This window comes from Oncorhynchus keta, chromosome 37 (assembly GCF_023373465.1).
Source record: "Oncorhynchus keta strain PuntledgeMale-10-30-2019 chromosome 37, Oket_V2, whole genome shotgun sequence".
NCBI classification, from domain to species: Eukaryota; Metazoa; Chordata; class Actinopteri; order Salmoniformes; family Salmonidae; genus Oncorhynchus; species Oncorhynchus keta.
In genome coordinates this window covers 3,646,760-3,669,225 of record NC_068457.1, presented here as the reverse complement: position 1 = coordinate 3,669,225, position 22,466 = coordinate 3,646,760, and the positions used below count along the sequence as shown (strand labels likewise).

General features: G+C 41.7%; 2 protein-coding genes across 2 annotated transcripts in view; both read left to right on the top strand.

Annotated features, from left to right (window-relative positions):
* LOC118370066 (gastrula zinc finger protein XlCGF17.1-like) overlaps window positions 1–22,466 on the top strand; it is a 246,728-nt gene that overhangs the window by 71,453 nt on the left and 152,809 nt on the right. The window lies entirely within an intron of this gene.
* Window positions 7,016–15,520, top strand: LOC127916582 (zinc finger protein ZFP2-like). Its single transcript, XM_052498867.1, has 2 exons — window positions 7,016–7,625; window positions 12,587–15,520. Exons 1-2 carry the CDS (start codon window positions 7,253–7,255, stop codon window positions 13,774–13,776), a joined length of 1,563 nt encoding a protein of 520 aa, XP_052354827.1. The 5' UTR covers window positions 7,016–7,252; the 3' UTR covers window positions 13,777–15,520.

Sequence of the window (22,466 nt, the reverse complement as noted above, 5' to 3'; positions counted from 1 at the left end):
ATAGCTGGCTAGCTAACCTAGAAAATCGCTCTAGACTACACAATTATCTTTGATACACAGACGGCTATGTAGCTAGCTATGTAGCTAGCTACGATCAAACAAATCAAACCGTTGTGCTGTAATGAAATGAAATGAAAATGTGATACTACCTGTGGAGCGAAGCGGAATGCGACCGGGTTGTTGAGTGCGGAAGTTCTATTCAGTAGACGTTGGCTAGCTGTTGGCTAGCTAGCAGTGTCTCCTACGTTAAGGACGACAAATAGCTGGCTAGCTAACCTCTGTAAATTAAGATAATCACTCTAAGACTACACGCTCTAAACTACACAATTATCTTGGATACGAAGACAGCAAAGACAACTATGTAGCTAGCTAACACTACACTAATCAAGTCGTTCAGTTGAGTGTAATAGTTTCTACAGTGCTGCTATTCGGTAGACGGTGGACGTTTGCTAGCTGGCTAGCTGCTGGGCAGATAGCAGTGTAGACTACGTTAGGACGACGAAATACGAAGTTGCAATAGAAGTGCTGACTGTTTCACTTTGTTGTCCTCTTTCTTTTCCTTTTTCTTCTGTCCTTCTTTTGTCCATATTTTGTCTTCCTTTCTTCTGTTAACTAGATATTTTTTTGTTGTTATTCTTTGTAAGCTAGCTAGCTTCTTCCGGGAGAGTCCCTAGCAACTGCTTAGCAACAAGTAAACAATTCTGCTAGCAATTCAGCTAGCTAAGATAACTGTACAATTTTATGAAAAATAGTTAATTTTTCAAAAGCCTGTCTTTTTTGGTTTGTTCCTTGTTTTGTCTTCTATTGAGTCTTGCAGTTTTCTCTTGATTTTTTTCGATGTACTTCACTCTAAAAAAACATTTAAATCTCAATATATACAGGAGCTCATTGTTCAGCAGCTGCTCAATTTAGAACTCCGGATGTAACAGTCATCTCCCACTCCTCCTCTTTCACTCCAAAAATGGAATCCTCCTCTCCTTTTACAGTAAAATCCTCCTCTTCTTTTACAGTAACATCCTCCTCTTCTTTCACTCTGAAAGCGTCTTTTTATTCTTTAACTGTAACATCTTTCTTCTTTCTCTTCTTCTTTCACTGTAACAGCCTCACCCTCTACTTCTTGTTTCACTGCGACATCCTCCTCTTCCTTCGTCCAGCAGACCGCTTCTTCTTTAGCAGAAGAGTAGCTTCGTGACCGCATGGTCGGAGATGTTAGCTAGCTAGGCTAATGCTAACTTAACCAGCCGGCTAGCTGACTAATAACAACAACACCATAGATATGAAAGAAAATTGTATAACTAACTAGACGACAGAAGTTGTTTTAAAACACAGTGGCTAATAAACACTAAAGCGTCTAAAGAGCTTTATTGGTTCAGCTATTTTGTAGGTGGCTGACTAACTGTTGCTTCGGTTGAAAGAAGCGTTCTGTCCACAAGATTATACCTCACACACATTGACTCTGTACTGGTACTCCCTGTATATAGCCTCATTACCAACCTGAACCCCCACACATTGACTCGGTACCGGTACCCCCTGTATATAGCCTCATTACTAACCTGTACCCCCTCACATTGACTCGGTACCGGTACCCCTCATTTAATGAGTAAATATTTTCTATTTCTTGAACTGCATGGTTGGTTAAGGGCTTGTAAGTAAGCATTTCAAGATAAGATCTACACCTGTTGTATTCAGCGAATGTGACAAATACAATTTGATTTGATTTGATTCGTTTGGTATTGGTTCAACAGTGCAGGTGACTGCCTTATTATTTATAAATCAGTCAGCCATTAAACATTTTCCCACAATGCAACATGGATTTGTTGCTCTCGAACACATATTTGTTAAAAAACAAGAAAGCCAGCACACTGTTTACAAAAAAAACGTTTTTCTTTCATAAACATTTCTAAGTGACCCCAAACATTTGAACGGTAGTATACATGATGTATTGTTACACCATGAAGGAGCATTATAGACATAGTCTGTTCATTATATACATCTACATGATGTATTGTTACAACAATGTAGGAGCAGTATAGACCTAGTCTGTTCATTAAATACATCTACATAATGTATTGTTACACCAATGTTGGAGCAGTATAGACCGAGTCTGTTCATTTTATACAGTGGGGCAAAAAAGTATTTAGTCAGCCACCAATTGTGCAAGTTCTCCCACTTACAAATATGAGAGAGGCCTGTACTTTTCATCATATGTACACTTACGGCGTTGTGCGTCTTTCAGGCGATGCTGCCAGCGTGACGTATAATCTAGTGGACGGTTCTTCAGAAACAGCTCGTCAACCATCTCTGTAGCTTGCTAGCCAACATAGCCAAAACATTCAAGCTATTTATACGCTTTCGATGTATATTAGCTACTGTGTTTTAGACACACTTCTGTCGTATCTACTTGTAAACCTATTTAATTTAATATTTCGTTATTTTGTATTAGTCAGCTATAGTAGCTGGCTGGTTAAGTTAGCACTAGCCTTGTCGCTAATGGTAGCTAGCTAACATCCCCGAACATGAGCTCCCTAAACTACTCCCCTCCTGTTAAAGAAGAGGAGGTCTGCTGTATGGAGAAAGAAGCTTTGGGGCTGAACATTGTCTTGAAAGAGGAGAAGGAAGAGGAGGGTGTCACAGTAAAACAAGTAGAGTGTTCAGAGTGAAGGGGGAGGAGGATGTTACTGTGAAAGAAGAGGAGGAAGAGTATGCCGTTTTCGGAGTGAAGAAGGAAGGAGAGATTACTGTCACATTGAAAGCTGAAGTGGTAGAGATAGGAGATCTGAGTAACACCAGTAAGTACGGCCTTAAATGTGTTTTTAACGTTGGATATTCGGAGTTGGCTCGTCAATACCTCTTCAACGGAGGGCCCTAGAATGACTGATATGTCTAGAATCAGACGATGTAGAGAGAAATCTACCCCTTGTTTTCTCCGTTCTGTTTCCAAAAAGTGACTTAACATATATATTTGAGAAGGGTCTATCTGCTGACCGCAGACTGGGGGCACGGCATGTAGTGATTTTCGTGTAGTGATGATTTACGACACACCGTGCCCCCCCCCCAATAGTGCCATGCAAGAGTTGGGTTGGCTACACCAACGATTATGGATATACTGACAAGACGTCTCTCCACCCGTGGAGTCGTTGTCCACAAAGCGGCACTGCGGGTCCTTTAGCTCCCGCCTACCATTTCTTTGGATTGGTGGATTCATCTTATTATTTTAATCTATTGTTTATATTCTATGAGGGTTGTTGATGTCAACCGCCTGTATTCAATGGAGAGAAATGCTAAGCTACTAGCCTCATGGCATGAATATGCATCTGGAGACCACTCCTATAGTGTTTTATTAGAACACACCGTTCTATACAGTCCACCTGGTAGAGGTTCATATCTGACACAGATGAACACACCAGTCTATACAGTCCACCTGGTAGAGGTTCATATCTGACAGATATAAACATACCGTTCTATACAGTCCACCTGGTAGAGGTTCATATCTGACAGAGATGAAAATCTCTCTTATAAACTTAGGAAGAGGGGGAGTCTAAAGCTGCAACAACTAGGATTGTGCCTTTTGGCTTCTGGACAACTAAATAATGTTGATATGAAAACCAATAGAACAGTAGAGAAATGGCATAGTGGTGGGTCTAATAGAACAGGAGAGAAATGACCATAGTGGTGGGTCCAACAGGTAAATAAATTTAAATAAATTTGCCCAAATTATATAATTACCCCAAAGAAAGGATTGCCAAATAATTTTCCCAATATGAATGAGACCCCCTTCACCAGTAGGCTATGCCTCACTCCAATGACGGAGTGAGAAACGGAATGAGAAATATTTTAAGGTTAGATTATACCAAGTGTAATTTTGAAATTGAATTTTGAATTGTAAGACGCCTTGAAGTATCAACAAAATATTTACAAATATTTTTGTCAAAAAATGATTTGTCCATACTGCTGTAACACATTGGATAACATTCACAACGTGGAACAACAATAACCATAGTAACATTGTTACCCCAAAAACATTTAAAGGAAATTTGTTCTGAGGTGTTCTGAGGTGTCTGTCCTGTATCTGAGAGATATAATAACAATATATATATATATATATATATACTGCTAAAAAAAATAAAGGGAACACTTAAACAATACAGTCACTCCAAGTCAATCACACTTCTGTGAAATCAAACTGTCCACTTAGGAAGCAACACTGATTGACAAGAAATTTCACATGCTGTTGTACAAATGGAATAGACAACAGGTTGAAATTATAGGCAATTAGCAAGACACCCCCAATAAAGGAGTGGTTCTGCAGACCGCTTCTCAGTTCCTATGCTTCCTGGCTGATGTTTTGGTCACTTTTGAATGCTGGCGGTGCTTTCACTCTAGTGGTAGCATGAGACGGAGTCTACAACCCACACAAGTGGCTCAGATAGTGCAGCTCATCCAGGATGGCTCATCAATGCGAGCTGTGGCAAGAAGGTTTGCTGTGTCTGTCAGCGTAGTGTCCAGCGCATGGAGGCGCTACTAGGAGACAGGCCAGTACATAGGGAGACGTGGAGGAGGCCGTAGGAGGGCAACAACCCAGAAGCAGGACCGCTACCTCCGCCTTTGAGCAAGGAGGAGCAAGAGGAGCACTGCCAGAGCCCTGCAAAAGGACCTCCGGCAGGCCACAAATGTGCATGTTTCTGTTCAAACGGTCAGAAACAGACTCCATGGGGGTGGTATGAGGGCCCAACGTCCACAGGTGGGGGTTGTGCTTACAAGATTGGCAAATTCGCCACTGGCGCCCTGTGCTCTTCACAGATGAAAGCAGGTTCACACTGAGCACATGTGACAGACATGACAGTCTGGAGACACCGTGGAGAACGCTCTGCTGCCTTTAACATCCATCAGGGTTGCCTAGTGGTTAGAGCGTTGGACTAGTAACCGGAAGGTTGCAAGTTCAAATCCCCGAGCTGACAAGGTACAAATATGTCGTTCTGCCCCTGAACAGGCAGTTAATTAACCCACTGTTCCTAGGCCGTCATTGAAAATAAGAATTTGTTCTTAACTGACTTGCCTAGTTAAACAAAGGTAATATATATATATATATATGCATACACAATACCTCATAATAAAAAGCGAAAATAGATTTTTAGAAAAAATGCTACATTTATTATAAGAAAAAACATTATTATTTATTATTTAATTATTTAATATTATTATGTACATAAGTATTCAAACCTTTTTACTACGAGACTCGAAATTGAGCTCAGGTGCATACTGTTTCCGTTGATCATCGTTGAGATGTTTCTACAACTTGATTGGAGTCCACCTGTGGTAAATTCAATTGATTGGACATGATTTGGAAAGGCACACACCTGTCTGGCTACCACAGCATTCTGAAGCGATACACCATCCCATCTGATTTGCGCTTAGTGGGACTATCATTTGTTTCTCAGCAGGACAATGTCCTAACACAGGCTGTGTAAGGGCTATTTGATCAAAAAGGAGAGTGATGGAGTGCTGCATCAGAAGACCTGGCCTACCACAATCACCTGACCTCAACCCAATTGAGATGGTTTGGGATGAGTTGGACCCCAGAGTGATGAAAAAGCAGCCAACAAGTGCTCAGCATATGTGGGAACTCTTTCAAGACTGGTGGAAAAGCATTCCAGGTGAAGTTGGTTGAGAGAATGCCAAGAGTGTGCAAAGCTGTCATCAAGGCAAAGGGTGGGTACTTTGACGAATCTAAAATATATTTAGATTTGTTTACCACTTTTTGGGTTACATGATTCCATATGTGTGGTTTCATGGTTTTCATGTCTTCACTATTATTCTACAATGTAAAAAATAGTAAATGTAAAGATAACCCCTGGAATGAGTAGGTGTGTCAACCTTTGACTGGTACTGTATATCTCATGAATATTTTTACATTCAGTTACAAAAAGTAACTTTCTTACCACTTCTTCCATAGTCAAACATGTAAGGAAAGCTTTTCTTAAATCAAAAGGGATGCTGTCAAAAATGTATTGAATTCAAATGGATTTACCCAGTCTACAAAACACTACAGCCACTCTGTGATGACCAGCTCTCCTCTTTTATTGAGGGATCTAGTCTAGATTAAACCTCCATAGGAAGACAGTTTTATCATGTGGAGGTTTCATTCAGGTCTCTGTTTAACGAGATACTCTGTTTGTCTTTGGCAGGAGAGAGACCAGACTCTCACTCTGACAGCAGGAAGAGTCCTTCAGGGGAACCAGACCCAGAGACGACCAAACCAGCGAGACAACAGCACTGCCCCTACTGTGAAAAGAGTTTTTGCTGGTTAAGGAACCTAAAACTGCACGAGAGGACACACACAGGAGAAAAGCCTATCCAATGTTCCCAGTGTGATAAGAGTTCTACCATGTTAACTAACCTGAAAATGCAGGAGAGAATACACAGAGGAGAAAAGCATTTTCTGCTCCCAGTGTAAAAATAGATTTTCACGAATGGATGGGAGAACTTTCCAGAAGGACAACCATCTCTGCAGCACTCTACCAATCAGGCCTTTGTGGTAGAGTGGCCAGATGACTCCAAAGGATTTGAATTTGTTAAAAGTCCATTTTGATCCAGAAATACTAAACCATGATTTAGATTTATTGCCCCTGAACAGGCAGTTAACCCACTGTTCCTAGGCCGTCATTGAAAATAGGGATTTGTTCTTAACTGACTTGCCTATTAAAATAAAGGTAAAATAAAATTTAAAAAATATGCCTCTGGGTTCAAAATGATCCATGTCAGAAGTATGGTTCAAAGTAAATGTGTAGTGGGTGTAAAGTTTGTTTTTTATTTTCTCACTCATTAAAAACGAATCAATCAACACATGCTTCTCTTTGAACGACTTAATATAATATTAAACTTTTATGAAATAAATGAAAAATAAAACGTTTGGTTCCTCAACTGCATTGCCCACTCCAGTCAGCAGAAGGCGATGTGCGTCTTTTAGGTTCAGGCGACGCTGCCAGTGTGACGTATATTCTAGTGGACGGGACGCTCCTTCAACAACAGCTAGTCAGACACCTCGGTAGCTTTCTAGCAAACATAGCTACAACATTCACGTTCTTTACACTGTTTTGGTGTATATTAGTCGCTGTGTATTAAACACACTTCTGTCGTATGTACTTGTTGGCCCATTTAATTATATATTTACGTTGTTTGTCAGCTAGCTGGTTTGTTAAGTTAGCTTAGAAGTAAGCTAGTCGCTAATGCTAGCTAGCTAACATCCCCGACCATGAGTTCACTAAGCTACTCTCCTCCTGATAAAGAAGAGGAGGTCTGCTGGACGGAGAAAGAAGCTCTTGTCAAAGAGGAGGAGGAAGAGGTGGATGTTACAATACAAAAACAAGTAGAGGGTGAGGCTGTTACAGTGAAAGAAGAAGAGAAAGACGTTTCAGTGAAAGAAGAGGAAGACGCGGTCAGAGTGAAAGAGGAGGATGTTACAGTAAAAGAAGAGGAGGATTCCGTTTTTGGAGTGAAGAAGGAAGGGGAGATGACTGTCACATCGAAAAAGGAGGAAGAGGAAACTGGATATCTGAGCCCGGTTTCCCAAACGCATATTAAGACATTCAATGGTTCTTACGACGAACGGGCCCTGATTAACACTAGTAAGTACTGTCTTAAAAACAGAAGCACAAACTCTGCAGCTGTTGAACTGTTGTGTGGTGTTAAAATTGCTACATCAATGTTTACATTTTTTATGATTTATTTCTAGACATTGATTCTTGAAGGATATAACACATGCCTCATGAGCTTAGTTTAACTGTTGTACCCCATCAGAACCCAGAATAAGCTTTTTTTTTTACTCCAATGTTTAGTAACAATGTAAACCAACACTATGTAGCCTCAACATGGTTAAAACTATAATGTTGATATCATGGATGTTCAGTCCTTGCATCCATAGGTCTGTCTAGGAATTTGAAAATAGTTACATTTCTCCAACCCCATCATCTTATTACCAAAACAGTGTTTGAACTGAAGATTGGTTGGTTGATTGATGTGTTTTTCTTAAACCGCAACAAAATGGCTGCCTTGAGACTTGGTTTGGTAAACAGCTGAGGGATCGGGGCTGGAGAAATGTAACCACTCTCAAATTCACAGAGAAAGCTATTGTATCAACCGTAACCCAAAACCTAGCGACCTCATCCAGAAGTTTAGACATCTTGGCGTAACAGTTAAAAGGTGTTGGCTTGACAGTCGCTGGACCCAGGTTTGAGTTCAGCTCAGGGCTACTCCCTGAATTCACTACACTGTGAATACAAGGACTGGCCATCCATGAGGTCAAAATTATACACTGCTCCAAAAAATAAAGGGAACACTAAAATAACACATCCTAGATTTGAATGAATGAAATATTCTTATTAAATATTTTTTTATTTGAATGTGCTGACAACAAAATCACACACTATTAGCAATGGAAATCAAATTTATCAACCCATGGAGGTCTGGATTTGGAGTTACACTCAAAATTAAAGTGGAAAACCACACTACATGCTGATCCAACTTTGATGTAATGTCCTTAAAACAAGTAAAAATGAGGCTCAGTAGTGTGTGTGGCCTCCACGTGCCTGTATGACCTCCCTACAACGCCTGGGCATGCTCCTGATGAGGTGGTGGATGGTCTCCTGAGGTATCTCCTCCCAGACCTGGACTAAAGCATCCGCCAACTTCTGGACAGTCTGTGGTGTTGGTGGATGGAGCGAGACATGATGTCCCAGATGTGCTCAATTGGATTCAGGTCTGGGGAACGAGCGGGCCAGTCCATAGCATCAATGCCTTCCTCTTGCAGGAACTACTGACACACTCCAGCCACATGAGGTCTAGTATTGTCTTGCATTAGGAGGAACCCAGGGCCAACCGCACCAGCATATGGTCTCACAAGGGGTCTGAGGATCTCATCTCGGTACCTAATGTCAGCCAGGCTACCTCTGGCGAGCACATGGAGGGCTGTGTGGCCCCCCAAAGAAATGCCACACCATGACTGACCCACCGCCAATGCTGGAGGATGTTGCAGGCAGCAACGTTCTCCACGGTGTCTCCAGACTGTCATGTCTGTCACATGTCCTCAGTGTGAACCTGCTTTCATCTGTGAAGAGCACAGGGCGCCAGTGGCGAATTTGCCAATCTTGGTGTTCTCTGGCAATCTTGGTGTTCTCACAACCCCCACCTGTGGACGTTGGGCCCTCATACCACCCTCATGGAGTCTGTTTCTGACCGTTTGAGCAGACATATGTACATTTGTGGCCTGCTGGAGGTCATTTTGCAGGGCTCTGGCAGTGCTCCTCCTGCTCCTTGCACAAAGGCGGAGGTAGCAGTCCTGCTGCTGGGTTGTTGCCCTCCTACGGCCTCCTCCACGTCTCCTGATGTACTGGCCTGTCTCCTGGTAGCACCTCCATGCTCTGGACACTACGCTGACGGACACAGCAAACCTTCTTGCCACAGCTCGCATTGATGTGTCATCCTGGATGAGCTGCACCACCTGAGCCACTTGTGTGGGTTGTAGACTCCGTCTCATGCTACCGCTAGAGTAAAAGCACCGCCAGCATTCAAAAGTGACCAAAACATCATCCAGGAACTGAGAAGTGGTCTGTGGTCACCACCTGCAGAACCACTCCTTTATTGGGGGTGTCTTGCTAATTGCATATCATTTCCACCTGTTGTCTATTCCATTTGCACAACAGCATGTGAAATTTATTGTCAATCAGTGTTGCTTCCTAAGTGGATAGTTTGATTTCACAGACGTGTGATTGACTTGGAGTGACTGTGTTGTTTAAGTGTTCCCTTTATTTTTTTGAGCAGTGTAGTTTAACCAGATTGAGGCTATATAGTATATTCTAGAATTCATCCATTATGTCATAATGATAGTTTAACCAGGTTTCTAGGCTATATAGTATATTCTAGAATTGCCAGTGTAGATTTCCTGTGGGGGTCAAATTATTAGAGCTGTTGATAAGTCATTGTATAATATTCAGTATTTTTTTTCATGCCATTACATCAATATAGCCTAACCAGAAGAAGAAACAAACTCTTCCCGATCCTCCACCTCCTGCTGTCCTTCATAAATTCTGATGTTGCTGGTAATAGGCTACACAAGCAACCTGCATTTGGAGTGCAAATTTATCTTACCATTTCTACTGATCTGGTGCCAGATATGATTTTCATATGTTCATTTTACTGGAACAGTTTCATTTAATTTAGAATAGTATCTCAAAATCATTGTCTGTGATTAAACTACATTCCAGCTAAAGGAAAATGGTACAAATCTAAAAGTAACTTTTATTGCCATTGCCAACTATGTAAAAAATAGCCTACATAAAGCCAACAGATAAAAACATTGCAAATACATTTCCTATAAATCACATGGTCTGTCAATAATGAACTTGAAACATTGTGTAAAATATTCTGGGCCCTCAGTTTCCCCTGCCTGTGAGTTATCCACCGACACAGCTGTAGGCTATTTGTGAAAGGGATAAGAAGTAATCAGGTATTTTATGACATTTCCACTGGATCGGCGCATTACGTTTTTCCCTTTTATGCCGGGTGGTTATCGAAAGGGCGAGAGCTGGAAATATTTTTCAAATACTTTGAGGAGTTATTCTCATTTGCAATTGATTTTGATTAGACTTTGTTTACTTGCTGTTTTGAGGTGAAAAAAATGTGCTTTGAGAAGCTCCACAACTCATTAGTGGTGGTGCGTTAAGACAATCAGAAATACTATCAGACCTCACCAAATGGGCTCATTTATAGGCCTACATTTGTGTGCAGGCCAGGTAGATTAGTCCTACTTCAGTCGTGCGTCCTTACTCAACTCATTGACAGGAGTGTTTCAAACAAAAGATAATGAATACGTTTACATAACTGACTCAGGTCAGGTCTGGGTGGTCTGCCATGTGCCGTTTCATTTAGTGTCCGTTTGGGTCGGCTGGGGAATGATTTTATTTCCCCATAGTATGTTACCTCAAGTTGACCGACTGAAAGCCAACTTTGACTATAATTTGAGCGTAACTTTGACTATAATTACTGTTCCCTGAAGGAGGGATACGAGGTACAACACATCTGTTTAGCCCCGCCCCTTCCTGGGTCGGTAAAGAGCAATATTAAATTGAATATGACCTAAGGCTCGTATTTCTGTGTTTATTATATTATAATTAAGTCTATGATTTGATATTTGATAGAGCAGTCTGACTGAGTGGTAGTAGGCAGCAGGCTCGTAAGCAGGCTCATAAGCATTCATTCAAACAGCACTTTCCTGCGTTTGTCAGCAGCTCTTCGCAATGCTTGATGCACAGCTCTGTTTATGACTTCAAGACTATCAACTCCCAATATTAGGCTGGCAATACTATAGTGCCTATAAGAACATCCAATAGCCAAAGGTATATGAAATACAAATAGTATAGAGAGAAATAGTCCTATAATAACTCCAACCTAAAACTTCTTACCTGGGAATATTAAAGACTCATGTTACAAAGAACCACCAGCTTTCATATGTTCTCATGTTCTGAGCAAGGAACTTAAACCTTAGCATTTTTACATGGCTCATATTGCACTTTTACTTTCTTCTCCAACACTGTTTTTGCATGATTTAAAACAAATGGAACATGTTTCATTATTTATTTAAGACTACATTTCTTTTATTGATGTGTTCTATTAAGTTAAAATAAAAGTGTTCATTCAGTATTGTTATAATTGTCATTAGTACAAATATATATATATATATAAAATCGTCTGATTTAATTGGTATCGGCCTTTTCTGGTCCTCCAATAATCGGTATTGGCGTTGAAAAATCATAATCGGTCGACCTCCACTATGTTACTGTTTGTTCAACACCTAGTGTACAAACCCTAATTGTCAGGCTGATAGTAAAGCTAGCCAAAGAGCATTTTACTGGTTGAAGTGTTTTTTTAAAGTATAAAGCAGTTGATTTGCGACAATAACACAAACATATTAAGCAGTAGATTCAAGCGAGCCTTACAATTATAATCCAAAAGTAATGTGAAGTGCCCTCATAAGCAACCTGTAAATGGAGGCTATTGTTGCTGTCAGCCTATGAGAACACCCCTGAGTTTTTCCCCACGGTGGTGAATTAGTGAATAGACACAGAGCTTAATTAGAGTTTCCTTCACTAGCACTCCTGATTTTGCACTGATGGTGGGCTGTAATATTCAGAATACAGTGAAAAATTCAAATCTTCACTCACCATTTTTTCCCCCCAGGCAGATATACTACATCCTCATTAGCAGTGAGGACTTTCTGTAATCAAATTGTGTGCGCATTGACCTCGTGGCGCAATTTTAGCAAACACAGAAATCGGCCTTTATTGGGACCAAAAGTTGTCTGGCAAATTGCTTAGGATTTCAACAACTTTAGTAATTTATTTATAGTCACCACTAATGTGAAAACAAGACGAAATATGACTCGCTAACTTGACTGTCTTAATTGTCAAATTGAACAGATGTCAATTGTTGTACAACTTCATTGGTATGCTCTGGGCATCACCTTGTACCTCAAATAAACAATGGATTTCTGCTGTTGTGGGCCTTTAACCATCTCACTTTGTCATTCACATAGGAGAGAGCGGTGACTATCGTGTATCTTCTGGGGATCCTCAACAACAACATGATGCTGACGAGGCAGAGAAAAGTCTATCCAGATCAGGACTCCTCAAAAAACACCAGCAGAGACCCACAGGGAAGAAATCTTACTGCAAATCGACATCAGAACTTAAAATACACCAGTGTGTACACAATGGAGAGACATCTCACTGCAGCTCTGACTGTGGGAAAAGAGTCACCTCTTCAGTAGACCTTAAAATACACCAGAGAACACACACAGTAGAGAAATCTTATGTCTGTGATCAATGTGGGAAGAGTTTTACTGAGTCACGCATCCTGAAATCACACCAGAGAACACACACAGGAGAGAAATCTTATGGCTGTGATCAATGTGGAAAGAGATTTACTCAACCAGACAGCCTGATAGTGCACCAGAGAATACACACAGGAGAGAAACCTTACAGCTGTTATCAATGTGGGAAGAGTTTTACAACATCAAGCCATCTAATTGTACACCAGAGAACACACACAGGAGAGAAACCTTATGGCTGTGATGAATGTGGGAAGAAATTTACTGCATCAAACGCCTTGACAGTGCACCAGAGAGTACACACAGGAGAGAAACCTTATAGCTGTAGTCAATGTGGGAAGAGTTTTACTCAACCAGACAGCCTGATAGTGCACCAGAGAATACACACAGGAGAGAAACCTTATATCTGTTATCAATGTGGGAAGAGTTGTACTACATCTAGCCATCTAATTGTACACCAGAGAACACACACAGGAGAGAAAGCTTTTACCTGTGATCAATGTGGGAAGAGTTTTGGTACATCTAGCCATCTAATTGTACACCATAGAACCCACACAGGAGAGAAACCTTATAGCTGTGGTCAATGTGGGAAGAGTTTTGGTCAATCTGGCCATCTGACAGTGCACCAGAGAAGACACACAGGAGAGAAACCTTATAGCTGTGGTCAATGTGGGAAGAGTTTTGGTCAATCTGGCCATCTGACAGTGCACCAGAGAAGACACACAGGAGAGAAACCTTATAGCTGTGGTCAATGTGGGAAGAGTTTTGGTACATCTAGCTATCTGACTATACACCAGAGAACACATACAGGGGAGAAACTTTATAGCTGTGATCAATGTGACAAGAAATTCTCTGATAAAAGACATCTGATCAAACATCAGAAAATACATACATGAAGGAATTGTTTCATGATATCAATTAAATATCCCACCTAGCAAAATGTAATTGAAAAGAAGACTATGCTCGAAGTCCAATATTCTTTCGATGGTAGTTGAAAATATGTATTTTCGGGTCGTTGTTTTTCAATGACTTGAAAGCAACTTCATTTCAAAGTACATGCAGCCTATACACATGGACGCAGTATAATACATTGGTTTATAATCAATTTTATTAACAAGCTTACATCACTCCAGTATTTATTGACAACATTCAAGTGCTAATTGTCTTTATTCCACTACTGAAGAAGCATGTTTTATTATTATTGCCACTACATATTAACAAAGGGGTGTACATTTGGTTTTGATATTTCATATTTACAATTCATGTAACATTTAGTCATAATTATTTATGCAACCAACTGACAATGTTTGGGTACAATTATATTGACATTGTTACCTTGCTTTCGTAATGTCAGGGTTAATTCTCAGATGTGCCAACCCAAATCTACTAGACGAACATTGGGGACTGGACCCCAATCCAACAACATGCCTATTGAGTGAACCCTGAAAAGAGAGAGAAGCTACACAGTGAGGTGGGAAGTTACTACGGATATCGCAGGAGTTTCCTCTTGAAATCAGACATGTCCGTGGTAAGGACAACTTGGTTTCTGATTGTCTCAAGGGTTGGCAGTCAAAAATATTTGTGTTGTGCATTTAACCAGTGTGTTATCTTGGATCACAATTTATTTTGACACGCTTTTCCGTGTTGGAGATGAGTTTTATCTCTTATTCTTTTCTGTATTTTTTGGAAACTGCACTGTTGGTTAGGGGCTCGTAAATACGAGTTCCAGTGTTGTATCCGGCGCATGTGACTAATACAATTAGAATTGAGTTTAGTTTGGGCTAGAAGCTAGTGAGTTTTAGGATTCTATGGAAAGAAAAAGGATAAAAAATTATATGATTGTATATTATTTAGAAATACGTGTTTTTTCTTGTTTTTAATTGTTGACAGCCAGTTGACACTATGTTTATATTGTAGAAGGTGAAGCGTTGTAGTTGATTATAATGAGAAATGGAAGTTGTTTTTTGTTGTTGGTGAGCAAACGTGTCCAACAAAAATATAGGATATATTGGTTGTCTTACAGGGGAAGGGGTTACAGGCTTTGGTTTTTCCGTTTATATGTTGAGGTTAGACGTTAGAGTGCAGGAAAGGGGGATACCGAGTCATTCATTTGAATGCAATCAAATGAAATGTGTCTTCGGTGCACTGATTGGTGTCACCTCGTTAGCCAGTATGTGTTACACCTGTCCTGGCTTGTCCAGCTCATTAGTGGGAAGCTGTTTCACCTGAGCTGGTCCAGGTTCTGTTTGCCTCTTGGGCAGATTTAGTGAGTCTCATGGTGGTTGTCTTTTAGGTCTCAGTTGTTGTTACTAGTCAACTTTCAGTGGACACTGTGAGTGTCTTTCAGAACCCCTTATATTTGGGGGTTGGATATTGCATCCAATTAATATTTTAATAAATTGCATTCCCTCATTAGTTGTTCATTTGTCAGTCTTCTATTTTTTATCCTCATGTTTGTGTACTAAATATTTATTTTCATAGTTTTTTATTATTTTTTTTTCCATTATGTTGTATCCTGTCTGAAATGTGCTGTATAAATAAAGCTTGATTTGAACAAATTAATCCAATGAACAATCAACAGACTCTTGGTCCATCTTAGTATGAAAAACAGTATCACTTTTCCAGCCTGTTGAAGGTGTGGTGGAGTGGTAAACACCACCCCCGGCTCTACCAGGGGCTTGAGGTGGTCTCCCACAGCTCTGCTCATTTGAAAAAAGAGTAGCGCAATTGAGGATCATATTTTATTTTCAGACAAAGATGATTTTAAATGGATTTAATTCAATAATATGATTATATTGACACATATAAAGACCTGAATGTGTTGATTGATTAGTGCAAATAAAAAAGGTTTACTACGGCACATTTAAGGCAGTTTCATTAAGTCATACTAAATATAAATGGTCCTTCTGTAGCTCAGTTGGTAGAGCATGGCGCTTGTAACGCCAGGGTAGTGGGTTCGATTCCCGGGACCACCCATACGTAGAATGTATGCACACATGACTGTAAGTCGCTTTGGATAAAAGCGTCTGCTAAATGGCATATATTATTATTATTATATTATTAAATAAGTAGCTAGCTACTGTAGGTCTATACTGCTCCAACATGGTGTAACAATACATCATGTAGATGTATATAATGAACAGACTAGGTCTATACTGCTCCTACATTGTGGTACAATACATCATGTAGATGTATATAATGAACAGACTAGGTCTATACTGCTCCTACATGGTGTAACAATACATCATATGGGACTTTAAGGCAATGCTGTTGTTACACTGGTGAGTAAAAACTCATGCGTCCTACAATTTAACTCGTCTGAAAATAAAATATATGTTTACTCAACTGCGTTACCCCAAAAAGGAGGAAGAAGAAGAGGAGAAAAATGAAGAGGAGGAAACTGGATATCTGGGCCCGGTTTCCCAAACACATCTTAATTAAAACCTGTTTGGGCTGCAATCCAGTTAACGGGATGATATGACAACAGCCAGTGAAAGTGCAGGGCGCCAAATTCAAAACAACAGAAATTTCCAAATTAAAATTCCTCAAACATACACGTATCTTATACCGTTTCAAAGGTAGTCTTGTTGTTAATCTCACCACAGTGTCCGATTTCAAATATGCTTTTCAGCTAAAGCACCACAAACATTTATGTTAGGTCACCACCAAACCACAATAAAAACAGCATTTTTTCCAGCCAAAGAGGGAAGTCACAAAAAGCACAAATACAGATACAATTTATCACTAACCTTTGATGATCTTCATCAAATGACACTCATAGGACTTCATGTTACACAATACATGTATGTTTTGTTTGATAAAGTTCATATTTATGTAAAGAAAATCTGAGTTTACATTGGCGCGTTACATTCACTAGTTCCATAGGCAATGTAAGGACATGGGGGGAGTAGGGAAAAGTACATTTGACACAAATTACCTTCATTTTATCAAAGAACAAATGTGTGTGCCTGAGGGGAAATCCAATTTCATACAGCAAAAAGGGGTGAGAAATTACACCCATATCAGTGGACAATTTGCACTTATGTAAATTAAAGTAGATGATGGAACATATTCCCTTTTACTTACGTGATGAACCCCTGTACCTGTACACAACCAATCTGTAAATAGCACACCCGACTACCTCATCCCCATAGTATTACTTACCTTCTTGCTCTTATGCACCCCAATATCTCTACTTGCACGTCATCATCTGCACATCTATCACTCTCGTGGCTCCATAGCCACATAGCCACTTGGCTCCATAGCTGATGCACGCTGGACTGTCCATTAATCACGGTACTCCATTCTGCTTGTTTGTTTATCTGTCGGCCCCGTTGCCTAGTCAACGCCATTTTACCTGCTGTTGTTGTGCTAGCTGATTAGCTGTTGTTGTCTCACCTACTGTTTTAGCTAGCTTTCCCAATTCAACACCTGTGATTACTGTATGCCTCGCTGTATGTATCTCTCAAATGTCAATATGCCTTGTATACTGTTGCTCAGGTTAGTTATCATTGTTTTAGTTCACAATGGAGCCCCTAGTTCCACTCTTTATACCCCTGATACCTCCTTTGTCCCACCTCCCACACATGCGGTGACCTCACCCATTACAACCAGCATGTCCAGAGATACAACCTCTCTCATCATCACCCAGTGCCTGGGCTTACCTCCGCTGTACCCGCACCCCACCATACCCCTGTCTGCGCATTATGCCCTGAATATATTCTACCATGCCCAGAAACCTGCTCCTCTTATTCTCTGTCCCCAACGCTCTAGGCGACCAGTTTTGAAAGCCTTTAGCCGCACCATCATACTACTCCGTCTCTGTTCCGCGGGTGATGTGGAGGTAAACCCAGGCCCTGCATGTCCCCAGGCACCCTCATTTGTTGACTTCTGTGATCGAAAAAGCCTTGGTTTCATGCATGTCAACATCAGAAGCCTCCTCCCTAAGTTTGTTTTACTCACTGCTTTAGCACACTCTGCTAACCCTGATGTCCTTGCCGTGTCTGAATCCTGGCTCAGGAAGGCCACCAAAAATTCAGAGATTTCCATACCCAACTATAACATCTTCCGTCAAGATAGAACTGCTAAAGGGGGAGGAGTTGCAGTCTACATTTACATTTACATTTAAGTCATTTAGCAGTCATTTAGCAGACGCTCTTATACTGCAGAGATAGCCTGCAAAGTAATGTCATACTTTCCAGGTCCATACCCAAACAGTTCGAACTACTAATTTTGAAAATCACTCTCTCCAGAAATAAGTCTCTCACTGTTGCCGCCTGCTACCGACCCCCCTCAGCTCCCAGCTGTGCCCTGGACACCATTTGTGAATTGATCGCCCCCCATCTAGCTTCAGAGTTTGTTCTTTTAGGTGACCTAAACTGGGATATGCTTAACACCCCGACAGTCCTACAATCTAAGCTAGATGCCCTCAATCTCACACAAATCATCAAGGAACCCACCAGGTACAACCCCAACTCTGTAAGCAAGGGCACCCTCATAGACGTCATCCTGACCAACTGGCCCTCCAAATACACCTCCGCTGTCTTCAACCAGGATCTCAGCGATCACTGCCTCATTGCCTGTATCCGCTACGGAGCCGCAGTCAAACGACCACCCATCATCACTGTCAAACGCTCCCTAAAACACTTCTGTGAGCAGGCCTTTCTAATCGACCTCGCCCGGGTATCCTGGAAGGACATTGACCTCATCCCGTCAGTTGAGGATGCCTGGTCATTCTTTAAAAGTAACTTCCTCACCATTTTAGATAAGCATGCTCCGTTCAAAAAATGCAGAACTAAGAACAGATACAGCCCTTGGTTCACTCCAGACCTGACTGCCCTCGACCAGCACAAAAACATCCTGTGGCGGACTGCAATAGCATCGAATAGTCCCCGCGATATGCAACTGTTCAGGGAAGTCAGGAACCAATACACGCAGTCAGTCAGGAAAGCTAAGGCCAGCTTCTTCAGGCACAAGTCCTGGGACACTGTGAAGTCCATGGAGAACAAGAGCACCTCCTCCCAGCTGCCCACTGCACTGAGGCTAGGTAACACGGTCACCACCGATAAATCCATGATTATCGAAAACTTCAATAAGCATTTCTCAACGGCTGGCCATGCCTTCCGCCTGGCTACTCCAACCTCGGCCAACAGCTCCACCCCCCGCAGCTCCTCGCCCAAGCCTCTCCAGGTTCTCCTTTACCCAAATCCAGATAGCAGATGTTCTGAAAGAGCTGCAAAACCTGGACCCGTATAAATCAGCTGGGCTTGACAATCTGGACCCTCTATTTCTGAAACTATTCGCCGCCATTGTCGCTACCCCTATTACCAGCCTGTTCAACCTCTCTTTCATATCGTCTGAGATCCCCAAGGATTGGAAAGCTGCCGCAGTCATCCCCCTCTTCAAGGGGGGAGACACCCTGGACCCAAACTGTTACAGACCTATATCCATCCTGCCCTGCCTATCTAAGGTCTTCGAAAGCCATGTCAACAAACAGGTCACTGACCATCTCGAATCCCACCGTACCTTCTCCGCTGTGCAATCTGGTTTCCGAGCCGGTCACGGGTGCACCTCAGCCACACTCAAGGTACTAAACGATATCATAACCGCCATCGATAAAAGACAGTACTGTGCAGCCGTCTTCATCGACCTTGCCAAGGCTTTCGACTCTGTCAATCACCATATTCTTATATCAGACTCAGTAGCCTCGGTTTTTCGGATGACTGCCTTGCCTGGTTCACCAATTACTTTGCAGACAGAGTTCAGTGTGTCAAATCGAAGGGCATGCTGTCCGGTCCTCTGGCAGTCTCTATGGGGGTGCCACAGGGTTCAATTCTCGGGCCGACTCTTTTCTCTGTATATATCAATGATGTTGCTCTTGCTGCGGGCGATTCCCTGATCCACCTCTACGCAGACGACACCATTCTATATACTTTCGGCCCGTCATTGGACACTGTGCTATCTAACCTCCAAACGAGCTTCAATGCCATACAACACTCCTTCCGTGACCTCCAACTGCTCTTAAACGCTAGTAAAACCAAATGCATGCTTTTCAACCGATCGCTGCCTGCACCCGCATGGCCGACTAGCATCACCACCCTGGATGGTTCCGACCTTGAATATGTGGACATCTATAAGTACCTAGGTGTCTGGCTAGACTGTAAACTCTCCTTCCAGACTCATATCAAACATCTCCAATCGAAAATCAAATCAAGAGTTGGCTTTCTAGTCCGCAACAAAGCCTCCTTCACTCACGCCGCCAAGCTTACCCTAGTAAAACTGACTATCCTACCGATCCTCGACTTCGGCGATGTCATCTACAAAATTGCTTCCAACACTCTACTCAGCAAACTGGATGCAGTTTATCACAGTGCCATCCGTTTTGTCACTAAAGCACCTTATACCACCCACCACTGCGACTTGTATGCTCTAGTCGGCTGGCCCTCGCTACATATTCATCGCCAGACCCACTGGCTCCAGGTCATCTACAAGTCCATGCTTGGTAAAGCTCCGCCTTATCTTAGTTCACTGGTCACGATGGCAACACCCATCCGTAGCATGCGCTCCAGCAGGTGTATCTCACTGATCATCCCTAAAGACAACACCTCATTTGGCCGCCTTTCGTTCCAGTACTCTGCTGCCTGTGACTGGAACGAATTGCAAAAATCGCTGAAGTTGGAGACTTTTATCTCCCTCACCAACTTCAAACATCTGCTATCTGAGCAGCTAACCGATCGCTGCAGCTGTACATAGTCTATTGGTAAATAGCCCACCCATTTTCACCTACCTCATCCCCACACTGTTTTTATTTATTTACTTTTCTGCTCTTTTGCACACCAATATCTCTACCTGTACATGACCATCTGATCATTTATCACTCGTGTTAATCTGCAAAATTGTAATTATTCACCTACCTCCTCTTGCCTTTTGCACACATTGTATATAGACTCCCCTTTTTTTCTACTGTGTTATTGACTTGTTAATTGTTTACTCCATGTGTAACTCTGTGTTGTCTGTTCACACTGCTATGCTTTATCTTGGCCAGGTCGCAGTTGCAAATGAGAACTTGTTCTCAACTAGCCTACCTGGTTAAATAAAGGTGAAATAAAATTTAAAAAAAATAGTATTAAATGCTAAATTGTAATTATGTTCGCCTCTAGGGGCTATTTATTGCCATACCTCCCTACTCTTCTACATTTGCACACACTACATAGATTTTTTAATAATAATTTGGTGTTATTGACTGTACGTTTGTTTACGTGTAACTCTGTGTTGTTGTTTGTGTCGCACTGAGAACTAAATGAGAACTTGTTATCAAATGGCCTACCTGGTTAAATAAATAATAATAAAAAAGGGGACATAAATATTTACCATCTAAACCATGTGTGACCTCTCACCTCTCTGGCTGTAGAAGTGTTCTTCATAACCAGTCCCTCAACAGCTCTCTGACTGAGCTCCACCATCACTGGTTCTTCAGAGGAGAGGAAGGCTGAGAAGGGATGGAAGGATGAATGGATCAGTCAGTCAATAAAGTGTAGAGCTGCTGTCTGACAAATTCACTATTTTAGTAGTTCATTAATGTATTTTCAGGTAGAGAAACAATTTTGTGACGTCCCTAGCCCATTGAAGTTAACATTTAAAATGTTTAAGGTAGGGGTTAAGGTTAGGATTTAGGGTAGGGATGTCCCAAGGACTCCAGATTGCATTGACCATCATGCATTCTTCTGTCTCTTTGACATAGCAGGTGTAAAATAAACAGAATAAACAGACAAGACAAGTAGACAGCCAGTGCATTATGGTCATTGTAGTTTAAAATATAGCATCTAATAATGTCAATCTGTATGTGGGGTTGTTAGAGAAGAATGTGATTGTCAGCCCTAACAATACATTCTAGCACCTCATCACGCTCTGAAAAAGGCTTCATTGATGACGTGTTCCTTCTATTCCAGGGGACAGCAGAGGAACTTCATCGATTCCACTCCTTCATCTATACAAGCAGTGAACATCTGAAATTCACCCTCACCTTTGATACGCATGAAACAAGTTATCTGGACATTTTGATTAAGAGGGAGGGGTGTGGCTTTAGCACAGATCTATACAGGAAGCAGACGGACAGGAATTCCCTGTTACGCGGAGACAGCTTCCACCCCTAAAAAAGATCCTCCCCATCAGCCAATAAAGTCGCATACACAGGATTTGTAGTACACAGAGTGACTATGACAAACAAGCCTTCTGTCTGAATGAGTGTTTCAGACAGCGGGGTTACCCAGAGCAACGGTTGGATGAGTGTTTCAGACAGCGGAGTTACCCAGAGGAACGGCTGGATGAGTGTTTCAGACAGCGGGGTTACCCAGAGCAACGGTTGGATGAGTGTTTCAGACAGCGGAGTTACCCAAAGGAATGGCTGGATGAGTGTTTCAGACAGTGGGGTTACCCAGAGGAATGTCTGGATGAGTGTTTCAGACAGCGGGGTTACCCAGAGGAATGTCTGGATGAGCGTTTTAGACAGCGGGGTTACCCAGAGGAATGGCTGGATGACGCAAGGGATCGGAAAAAGTACTCAATTGTCATTACTTGAGTAAAGAAA

Bases quoted from the DNA above. Each gene is read 5' to 3' on its own strand.
- LOC127916582 (XM_052498867.1), top strand. From the start codon at position 7,253: ATGAGTTCACTAAGCTACTCTCCTCCTGATAAAGAAGAGGAGGTCTGC. The intron at 7,626-12,586 runs GTAAGTACTGTC...TCATTCACATAG, and splicing joins ACGGGCCCTGATTAACACTA to GAGAGAGCGGTGACTATCGT.